Here is a 12,193-nt window from a genome sequence, read left to right as displayed (position 1 = left end):
ACATACATACATACATACATACATACATACATACACAGACAGACTGTGTACGTACAGACACAGTCTGTCTGACAGACTGTGGCATAACGAGCATATTGTAAAATATAAATACTAACTGCAATATTTTTTTGTTTTATAAGGGCCTATTTTAAGCGTGGATGTGAAATGCAGTGAACAACCAGAAAAGACAGTCAGATCACTGGAAGGCTGTTTGAACCAAACCTTCCAGCTGTTTTCACTGCATTTAAAGGAGCGTACAGCTGCCAGGTCAGACTCTTCACCATGTTGAAAAATCACTGGAGAGATGAAAGTCAGACATTCCTACCAATTCGCCATGCCCCAACTTGTTGCTTATCTTTCATCTTCTTGGAAGAATCCATTTTGTTGGATGCGATCACACGGTTGTATCTCGTCCGACAGTGGACTGGTTGGTCTGTTTTACTAGTGCATAAAGAAAACCACAATATTTAACATTTCTGCACAATAGTTACTGAGCACTGCTATAAGGGATGTAGGGTGATATCATATTTAGCAGTAGTCAGACTGAAGGCTGCAGTAGTTCTGTCTCTCTTGGGTCTGGGGTATGCAGAGCCACAGCCTCTTGGACGACTACAGAAGTCTCCATCTACGCCTGAAATGAATAACGAATGGTGTTCCCAGCCTCTCGTCTTACAAGACTTCCAGCACTCCTCAGTCTGGAACCACCCTCTAATTGTCCTCTTCGGACATTGCCAATAGAAATGAGATTCTGCCTGCAGACCAGTCAATCACACACGCTTTGTGTGATTGACTGGATAACACAGTCGGAAGTCTTGCAGAAAGATGATGTCTGCGGTTTTCCCACTGAGACGACACCAGATGGACATGTTGCCCAGAAAAAACTCTGGTATAGTCTCCTGAGTCGGGGTCTTTATAGATAAGCAGGCCTGCTATTGCAGGCGCTGATGCAACCCACCAACACCTTCACAGCTTTTCATACCCATCAGGCCTATATGGCTTTCGACCCGCTCAACTTCCTGTCGAGGGTCGGCAAAAGTAGTCACAAGTTTTCTTTCAGTTCCACCCCAAACACTTTTCATGTCTTCTAGCTGCTTGTGCAGCCAGTAGCAAGGTGATGCACCAACTCCCACTAACTACTTAAATGTGTTCTGCAAAGTGTAAGCATTGACGTCAACGTTTTAGATTTATCGCTCCTGATCTGAGGCTGAACTAAACCAGGCTTTGAGTTTTTTAACTGCATTTAATCAGTTCAGAATACAAAATGCTCAGACCAGAACTCCAATGTTCTTAAAGTACAGTTTAAGAATTGCTGTGAGGAAAAACAATTCAGTTTATGAGCAAACAAAGACAAACATTTTAGGACATTTTGATCCAAGTTTAAGAGAATAACACAAGCTGCAGTGTGGTTATGGGAAATGACTTCTTGCCTTGCTTTGGAGAAGTTAAGAGGTCAGAGAGTGAAATGGAACAAAACAGCAGCATGTAATAAGATCAATATTAAGTTATTTTTAATAAGAGTGTCTTACTTTATCTAGGCTTTTGATTTTGAAAMATTTTTTTAGTCTGTGTATTATTTTTTTGTTTTTGTTTTTTACTGAACTTTATTGATTGTGGGTACTAAATGACTGAATGCATGTTTTTATGTCTCATAAATATACTGTTTAAAAAAAAAAGAAAAAGAGAGAGGACAATAAGAAGTGTCATTTTTTTGGACTGAATTATTTTACAAATGTCTACTTCACAGAACAAAAAAATGTTACAGTCACGCCTCGCTATGTGAACCCAGGTTGGTCTCGGTACTCGTCCAGGATGCTGTTGACAGATCTGATGATTTTTCTCCTCTTTGCAACAAGGAAGCAAATTTCCATTTTTCACCGCAACAAACTGAAGCATGGATTGCTTCAAGCAAATCATACTTAAAAGTTTTACCACCATATTTCTTGTTGGTCGTGACGACAATCAATTCAAATCGTATCATGATAAAGAATTTATCACGATAAATTCCCCAACACACGACCACACAAATGTCCGTGCATGTCAGAGACAGGCGTGTAGCGTAGACGTCTCTCTGCAGAGCTGAGAATCCGCTCATACGACCACTTCAGGATTTATTTCTGGACGCTTCAGCAGAGCGTGAAGTGACAGCGGTTTTCCCGCTGGGATTTTATTGATTGTGGCTGCATGACAAGTTCACAAGCAGGGCTGTTTGAAAGCTTGAAGGTCAGACAGATCTGTGTGACTCCTGACTTTGGCCTTTATGCACGGAGATTTCTTTAGAATCTCTTGATTCTCAGCAGACACACGGAAAAAATTTGGTTCTTCTAAACGGTTTCTTTCCCACTGACGGATGAAAAGTCCTCCTCGCTTTCTGTGAGCTGGATACTCTCAGTTTCATTCAATTCAGATTCTTTACATTGCGCCAAAGAAGTCGTTTTAGTTCAATCACACACACATTTTAATTATTATTAGTCACGGTGCATTAAGCTCAGTTTATTAATCAGCAGAGTGTGAAATTAGTTTAAAAAGTTTCTAAGGAAACCCAAAATATTAGAAATAAACTAAAAGATGCAAATAAGCAAATAATTCAGTTACTTTTTTCATAAGAATTTTTTTTTTGCCTAAAATGTCATATCACAGCATTTCTTTAGCAAACGCTTCAATCAATCAATCAAATTTTATTTGTATAGCACATTTCAGCAGCAAGGCATTTCAAAGTGCTTTACATAATTAAAATAAAACAGAATAAACAGTGAGAAAGCAGAAAAGATTTTGAAAAAGATTAAAACAAATAAAAACAAAAAAGATAAAAACATTAAAACCTCAGAGTTTTAGTTAGAACGCCATCTAACAAGGGTACTCACACCTCAGAGTTTTAGTTAAGATGTTATTTAACAAGGGTCTGTTAGAATGGCCCCTAGCAGCTGGAGGAAGTAGGAGACTTGAGGCAGAGAAACGGTGCAAATCCCACTGGGTGTTTTATTCACCAACATTTAACAGACAAACAACCCTGCTTACAGCAGCCTAGGGTCTCAGCAGCAACACTAACCAATGTGGCCAACATGCAGCCTTTTATAGTCGCTGGCTGTTAAAATTCACAAACCCACCAAGAAACAGGGTAAAACAAAATACATACACACAAACAAAGTTTGACAAACTAACAAAATCTACAGAATAATATATATTACCAAATGTTATTCATTTTAAGCATCTCTAAAAACGCATTTCTATCAATATAAATATAAATCCAACATTAAATTTATAAAATGCATAGCTCTACTGCTCCCCCTCTTCCATCTGCTTTGGTCTCTTCTGGAACCTTTAAAAGGCCTGAACACCCTGCAGAGGAAGAGACAGAGGTAAGCCACACCCACACAAAGCCTTCAAACAATCATAATGCTTATATTATCCCTTTGTTTGTTGTATTTTAACAGGACACCATCAGTTCCAGCCTGATGCCACTGCATAAAACACACAAATAAAATACTTCAATCTGTTTGTATCTGTTTCATCTGTTTCATTTATCAATCATGCTTTTTTTTTTTAATCATTTAACACACATTTCAAGTGTTGTACAGCCAAGTAATGAAGACCTTCATTACAGGCACTCACACCTCAGAGTTTTAGTTAAGATGTTATTTAACAAGGGTACTCACACCTAGGTTTTTAGTTGCAACTGGGACTCTAAACCCCATAGGACTTTAGTTAAACTCATTTAACTAGGACATTTTCTGGTGGGCTTTACATCATTAAAACATAAACAGTGAGAATAAATAAATAAAAAGTAAAGATAAAAACATTAAAAACATCAAAGACATCAAAACCTACACTCTAATCCTAATTTAGCCATAAGCAACTCTAAACAGGTGGGTTTTAAGTTGACAATTGAAGGCTCTCAGTGTTTCAGCTGTTTTACAGTTTTCTGGAAGTTTGTTCCAGATTTGTGGTGCGTAGAAACTGAATGCTGCTTCTCCTCGTTTGGTTCTGGGGATGCAGAGCAGAACCAGAACCAGAAGATCTGAGGTGTCTAGACGGTTGGCACAGCAATAACAGATCTTTAATGTATTGTGGTGCTAAACCATTCAATGATTTATAAACTAACAGTATTTTAAACTCTATTCTCCGAGCTACATGGAGCCAGTGTGGGGACTTTAAAACTGGTTTTATGCGCTCTATCCTCCTGGTTTTAGTGAGAACACGAGCAGCAGCATTCTGGATCAGCTGCAGCTGTTTGATTGATTTATTAGTCAGACCTGTGAAGACGCTGTTGCAGTAATCAATGCGGCTAAAGATAAATGCATGGATGAGTTTCTCTAGAGCAGTGGTTCTTAACCTGGGTTCGATCGAACCCCAGGGGTTCGATGAGTCGGTCTCAGGGGTTCGGCGGAGCCTCTGCCGTGTAAAGTCGTGATGACGCCCCGCTTTGCCATCAGTTGCTGCAGAGGATCACGTTACATTGCTTAGCCAATCAGTGCTGCGGAGGAGCCCTGATTGAAGGAGCTCCACTCTTTTTACCAAATTTTATAGTCTAAATCTGCTCCTTAGTCGCATATTTTCGGGGTTGCTACTGCCTCTAGTGGCGTGGGGGTGGTAGCACAGCTAATATAATTACATTACTAAATCTGAATACTGCAAAGTATGTTGCGTGTCGGGGAGGGGGGGGGGGATAAGAAAGGTTCGGTGAATGCGCATATGAAACTGGGGGGTTCGGTACCTCAAAAAAGGTTAAGAACCACTGCTCTAGATCGTGCTGAGACATAAGTCCTCTAATCCTGGAGATGTTCTTCAGGTGATAGAAGGCTGACTTTGTGACTGTCTTAATGTGGCTCTGAAGGTTCAGGTCAGAGTCCATCACTACTCCCAGGTTTCGGCCTGATCGCTGGTTTTCAGTTGTAATAACTGAAGCTGTGCAGTGATTCTGGTTCGCTCCTCTTTAGGTCCAAAGATAATAACTTCAGTTTTGTTTCTGTTCAGCTGGAGTAAGTTTTGGCACATCCACACATTGATCTGTTCTAAGCATCTATTCAGTGATTGGATGGGTTCAAAGTCACCTGGTGACATCGTGATGTAGAGCTGTGTATCATCCGCATAGTTATGGTAGCTAATCCGATGTCCTGTTATAACCTGAGCCAGTGGGAGCATATAAATATTAAAAAGATGGGGTCCTAGGATTGAACCTTGGGGTACCCCACATGTGACCTTTGACCTCTCTGATGAGAAGTTTCCGATTGAAACAAAGAAATCTCTGTTCTTTATGTAGGATTCAAACCAGTGGAGCACTGGACCGGAGAGTCCGACCCAAGTCTCCAGTCGATTCAGTAAAATGTCATGGTCAACAGTGTTGAAAGCTGCACTGAGGTCCAACAGAACCAGCACTGTGGTTTTCCCACAGTCTGTATTTATATGGATGTCATTGAACACTTTGACTAGGCCGTCTCCGTGCTGGTGAGCATGAAAACCAGACTGGAAGGAGTCAAAGCAGTTTGTTATTGTTAGGAAGTTATTTAATTGTTTAAAAACAGCTTTTTCAATAATTTTGCTGATGAATGGGAGGTTGGAGATGGGCCTGTAATTCTGCAGTAGTGATTTGTCCAGATTGTTCTTTTTTATAAGTGGTTTGATAACTGCTGTTTTCAAAGCCTGGGGGAAAACACMTGAAGAGAGCAATGAGTTTACTATTTGGATCAGATCAGTAGCAACAACAGGCAGGACTTTCTTAAAGAAATGTGTGGGTAGGACATCCAGACAGCAGGAACCGGAGCTTAATTGACTTATAATTTCCTCTAGGGTTTTATAATTAAGTAGTTGAAATTGGGTCATTTTTCCTGCATTTGTTTTGTTTGGGATTAGCATTGGTTCTGTCTTTGGAGTGGATGTGCAGATTAATCCTCTGATCTTTTGAATTTTCTCTGAAAAGAAACTTGAAAACTTGTTGCAGGCGGCAATAGATTGAAGTTCAGGTGGCAACGTCATCGGAAGATTTGTAAGCCTGTCAACAGTAGCAAATAGAGATCGAGCATTGTTAATATTTTGTTTATGACATCTGCAAAGAAATGTCATAAATGTCTTGCATGTTTTAGTGTTGTGTGATAGTTATGTAGTGTTTCCTTGTAGATGTCATAATAAACGTGCAGTTGAGTCTTATGCCATYTCCGTTCRGCCCTACGGAAGAGTTGTCTTGCAGATTGAACTGTTTGTGCATTTCTCCATGGAGATTTCTTCCTACTAGTCACAACCTTCACTTTAATGGGGGCAATGTAATCAATGATATCTGAAAGTGTGCACTGRAAATCATCTACCAACTTATCTACGTCATTATAGCTTAAGGACGAGGAAGAAGAGTAGATTTGATTAAATGTTTCTGCTGTGTTTTCTGTGAAAGTACGTTGTTAGTTTGATAGTTTGTAGCAAAAAAAATCAGATTTATTGAAAAATATTTTGAGCAATAAATAGCAAAGTGTGATTCATAGATTTACTTTGATGTAGAATTTGAACCGGGTGAAGCTAAAAATGCCTTTTGAGGAGTTCTAGGTAGAATATTTACTGACAAATATTTGGTTTTCGTCTTAAATGCAAAATGTATCTATTTTTTTGTACAGTTTTGGCTTAATTTAATGCTTTGACTGTCCTGTTCTTTCAGAAAAAATTTCCTTTTTGGAGGTCTGTGCGCTACAGCTAACAACTAATTGATTAGCTGACAATTCTTTCAATAACCGATTAATCACGACTAATTCTATTAATCGTTTCAGAACTAGTTTATCTCAGCCGATGACGAAGAAGTTACCACAACCAAACAGAACGCCATACCCGGTGAGAAAAGACTTAGCAGCAAATAACACAAACTGGAGAGTAGTAGGAGAAGAAAGTGTGACTGAAGAAAGTAGAACTCTCTTTTTCCATGCGTTTCTCCTGCCATCAAATTTTGGATTAGTTTCTATATTCTAAATAACATGAGATATGCCGTTAAAGGAAATCATAGGTTGTTTGTTTTTTTGGTTGTTCTTTTGGTGTGTTGGAAAAATGAACGGACAAATGTCACGCATTAAGCCAGATTTGTACTGACCGTTGATGTGGCAGCTTTGACCTTACCCATCAACAGCAGATCAGACCATCATTAAAGCCCCCTGAGAGGTCAGCTGTATTATTAAAACAAGCCTTCAGGTAACCTATAATTAGCCTTAACAGGCCTAACAAATTGGTTTCTATACATATCTCTAAAAAACACAGAGAGTGCGTGTGCAAACAAACAGGTTCTATCAAATACCTTCAGATAAATCCCAGTGTCTGGAGTAACGTCAAAGGTTTGCATTGTTTTCTTGAATAACTCAATAAACAGTTACAAGGATTTAAAAAGAAAAATGATAGACTTCTGCATGCTGTCCCACTGAGTGGCTTGCTGCAGGTGGTTTAAAGACACACAATCAATAAAATGCTTTGCCTTACAGTCGCAGGGATGTTCGGTGAGGAAGCTGCTGTGACAGAAAAGGCTCCACGTTCCCACAGCACAAACAACATAATGAAATTCTCCACCAACAGCAGTTCTTTTCAGGTGTCATTGTTCCGTACAATAATGTGCTGTTAGCTCAGATTCAGAGCTATTTCAACTTTAATCTTGTGCACCATGCAGTTCATAACTCTCTGTTTTTAAGGGAGAATGAAGAATACGATCCAACGCCTGGATAGCTTGGCAGTGGCAGAACAGCAGGAGTGTTTAGGATTTGGAATCAAGTTAAATATAACATGGTGTCACTCTTCAACTCTTCCACATTGTGTCACGCTACAACCAGAGAACAATGTCGTTGATCATTTTGTGATCGACTTCAGCAAAGCAGCGCATTATTTTAGTTTTTTTATAATAAAAATCTGCARAGTGGGGTGAGGATTTGTATCATCACACACTGGATTGATACTTTGTAAATCCACTTTTGCCTGTGTTTAACATGCGTAGGTTTGTTGAGGTGTGTACGTCTACCAGCTTTATGTCCCCTCAGCATGATGCAGCCACAGCTAYGCTTCACAGTGGGGGAGGCGTATTCAGGATGATGTAGTGACAGGTTTCTGTCACACAAAGTAGCTGCGTTTCCATTGCAAATGTGCATAAAACTTTGTTGATATTCTGCTAATGTCAAAAAAGAAAAAACATTTTAGCAATTGTGGTGTTTCCATTAAATAAGAAAATCACACATGAACAAGTTTGTTCACGTGATAAGTTATTAAAAAGCATGCCTCGCCACCATACTCCAACTACTTCCTGTCATCTTCTTCTTTGTGGTTTTTGCCAGTAGTAACATTTGACTGTTGGTCATGTGACTTGTGTGATGCAAAAAAAATTGTTTCCATTCCAGCTTTGAGAAAAAAAACCCGCCTCATCCAAGCGSCAAAACTTTTTAGCGAAAACAAGTTTTTTTTTTTTTTTTCAAAATTGGTGTGTTTTCATCAGGTWAATTTATTTTTGTATTTCCATTTTGTGCAATTTTAAGGTCAATCACCTGTTGACCATTAAACTGCGTAAATTGAAATTACAAAATAAGGTATGCTTTATGGAAACATGCCAGTTTGGAAAACACAAATTTTTCGAGAACAGTTTTTGAGAATTATTGCATCGAAATTTGTGTATTCTGCAAAATTGCAGAGGAAACACTTTTTTCCCCCTCCACACAAGTTTGCACACAGAAGCAATGACCTTATTTGTAGGCACTGACTCCTCCAGAGCTCTCTCAGCATCATTCCGTTCAACCAAAGTTGAGTTTKCCGTTCCATAGTGTTGAATCCTCTTCTGTAATATCACCAACTACAATTTCCAAAGACGCTGCATGAGAAGCCGCTCCAGAGTATGAGAGGTTTGTCGCGCCAACGCCTGAATAAGATGCCAACAAGTCGTCTGATGGCTGATGCRATGAGTGGTAGCGCTCTGTGAGAAGTTCACAGACCTGAATACAAATTTTTAAGAAAAAATATTGGAAATCTTGAATCGTTCTTCAACTTCACAATTATCTGCTACTTTTTTGGTGTAAAATCTCAATAAAATGCAATGAAATTTGTGATTTTAGTGGGAAATCTAATATAATCTAATGACTTCAGTGCTCTGATTCCTAGCAGCAGGTGTAGAATAATTGGCCAGGTGGAGAAAACGTAAGATGTAGAGGAAGAAATAAAAAAATAAATAAAAAATCTAATTATGAATGAATGTACTTGAATGAAAGACACGTTAAAAATGGTTTTATGAGAACCTTCCAAGGAAACACATTATTTCATCAGATAATCTGAATATATCCACTCAAGTTTGAGAAGGTGAACTTGAACACTGAACCACGTCAGAGCAACAGTTAAAAGTATATCTAATGACGCACGCATGCCTTCTTTTTACTACAAAAATATACACCTGTCATGTGTTCTACAACACATGACAAACAACAAGAACGCTTCAGATTTCGTCCCATTTAAGCACCCAAATTAAACAAATGACTCACAGCCAGGCCTCTTTTTGAATTCGATGACATTCTAAGGAGGTAATTAATCCTTTTGATTGGTGCGGCTCAGAACACGGACACTTTTAAAATGCGCGGGACGCCGCCCCTCAGGGTCCGGAATCAGACCCCTCTGCTGTACAAAGCCTATTAGCCTGGTCCTTAAAAAGGTGCAATTATGTGATTTTTTTCTACCACCTATTTAGTCACTTTAAGCTGTTCTTGAAAAACATTTTGTTTTGTTTCAGCCATGATTCACRGGTCTACAGGATTTTTGGATGCAATTATCACAATGAAATCACTACWGTTTATAAGCGTTGGAGTGAGTGCTACGCTAGAGGAAGAGCAATATCACTGAGACCACTGCTACCTCAGCCGTCCTCTGCAGGTAGCTGTGTGTGAAGAAGTGCTGGTTCCCTATTGAACGGTAATCTGATCTTCCCTGAGGTCAATGTCAATTCATGTACATTTTTCACAATGTGTCGGTGCTTCAGCATGGTTTCCCAAGATCTATTATAGATATTAGGCTGTGTTCACMTGGACAGTATGTTGATAGAATTATTGTTTTTTTAAATCATCTGTAAATAAAGAGATTAAGTAAGATCCAAACTGCCAGAAATAAATCTTTCACCTCTACTGTTCTTAAAATATAAAGTCAGTGTCCAGTTACTGGTGCATGCCTGATGCAAAGGCTCGCTAACACCTTTCTCTGATCAAAACTCTGAAGGCCGAAGACCGCTGTCAGAAGGTTAATTGACAGTCAAAAGGGTGAAACTGAAACCAAGACAAATGATACAATAAATACATGAATATGTGCAGCATAGAATGCACTTCTACACTGAATTTCTGCCAAACATCATCCTAAATACATTTATAAATCTATGCTACCGACGCCATATTGGATAACCTCTCGAATCGCGTGAATTTGCACAACARAGAAACTTATTGTACAGTCAAATAGCACATTAGTAAACTACATCTARCACGGAAACAATCCCACAGAGTTACTCCCACAGTACATACCGGCAATGCAGCTATAAACGACAGATGTCTGCAGATATTCACTCCAATCGGACCTCACGGTACTGACGCCATACTGTCTGCCTGACTGCTACTGCTGTTCAATAAAGTTTTGTTTCAAATAACCAAAGGTTGCTGGGTTGAAATTCCTGTAAAGAACACATGAAAGTAGGCTTTTTCCCCRTTTTGACCTCCATAAATGAACTTAGTTACTGAAAACATAATGYATAWAACTTCAAAACAGAACAGACAGACAAGATGACATCAGCRGTGAATTCACACCAGCCCTGTCTGGTTTGTTTGGGGAGGTATGAATGTGTAATCAACCTCTGATGCGGATWWWAAAAAAAAGCAAAATCTGGTCCGCCTGAAAACCTYGGYCTCTGTTTGGCTGAAATGAACTATGAAGCAGTGTGAATGCATATGTGACCACCAAGTGGACCAGAGACCGCTCCAAACACAGGAAGTGGACTACAGCTTGGGGCATCCTGGGTAAATACAACTAAAGCAAAAGCGCTAGAGGGAGAAATGACTAGTGGTTTTTTACCAACGACAAAAGAGAAGTCCTACAAGCGCTAAGATCTGACAACACTCCACTTTTTGTTTACATTTTGAGAAGAAGGTCGTTTCCTTCAGTGGCTTTTGTTGCAGCGCTACCTCAGGCGAGGGAGGGAACAGGTTTTTCAAAGGGTTTGGTAGGTTTGACACACAAAATACACCAGCTCAAAATATAACAAACATTGCAGTTTTGGTCCCCAATAGAACTGAGTCTACCCGATCATCAGGTGTGAAAATGCTTATTATTCTAATATTAAGCACATGTTCTYAATATTCTTTCTCTGTCTGACCTTTAGGGTGGCCCTTCTCCAACACAGTGTGCAAGATGAGTGGGTTTGTGCAGGGCGTGTCCGTGTCGGCCTCGGTCTTCACCCTGGTAGCGATAGCCATTGAAAGGTGAGTTTGACAGGTGACTGGAATCTCACAGGACAATAATTTAATTCAACTGTAATAATTAAATGGAACTGTGACTCTGCCAATCTAATTTCCTGAAAAGTTGGATGAGATAGTTTCAGATTAGTTCAGATTAGTCGCATTAACTATTTGAGACTCAAATAGTAGACTGAAGTAATTTTTGAGGTTGTGAAAAATGGCTATAGATAGTCACCARCYGGCCTGAAGCCCTGCAAGGATAAGAGGACAGAAGCAATGCATGGGTGGATTTTTTAACAAAACATTCTCCTTGATCTGTGCTTTTGTATTTTTATTTTATTTATTTATTTTGTGGGCTTTGATGGTATTTTCAGAATTTTTTATTCAAATAGAGTAATTGTGGCACAAATAATTGAAGACGTTAAGCCAGACTTTGCTGGATGTTCCTTGTTAAAACAGTTTTCTTCTCCACGGTCGTTACATGCATCCTCAATGTGAGGGGTTGCAGGAAAATCCTAGACTGAACGTACTTAGTGGAGTTTTCTTAAATATAAACCTTTTTTTTAACCTATTGGTATAGTAAACTGAACAAGCCACCTGTAATTGCTTAATTTTTTTGTTCATATAAAATAGAGGAATTATGTTTTAATATCGTCCTCATTTGTGCATTTCTGCATGGATTTTAAAGGCGGTTAAATAGGCCACCGAAAAATCTGCTAATTAAGTATCATCGCATGTCGGTCCAACTCATTTAGCAAAAATATTTTGTTAGGTCTTAG

General features: G+C 39.1%; 1 protein-coding gene across 1 annotated transcript in view; it reads left to right on the top strand.

Moving 5' to 3' along the window:
• npffr1l2 (neuropeptide FF receptor 1 like 2) overlaps positions 1–12,193 on the top strand; it is a 77,115-nt gene that overhangs the window by 39,754 nt on the left and 25,168 nt on the right. The window contains exon 4 of the mRNA XM_008417708.2: positions 11,339–11,438. Coding sequence (XP_008415930.2) covers positions 11,339–11,438 — 100 coding nt within the window. The remainder of the gene's footprint in view (positions 1–11,338; positions 11,439–12,193) is intronic.

Source organism: Poecilia reticulata, linkage group LG9, assembly GCF_000633615.1.
Source record: "Poecilia reticulata strain Guanapo linkage group LG9, Guppy_female_1.0+MT, whole genome shotgun sequence".
Classification (NCBI taxonomy): Eukaryota; Metazoa; Chordata; class Actinopteri; order Cyprinodontiformes; family Poeciliidae; genus Poecilia; species Poecilia reticulata.
Note: the sequence above shows the minus strand (reverse complement) of the source record. Positions and strands in the feature narration are given on the sequence as shown.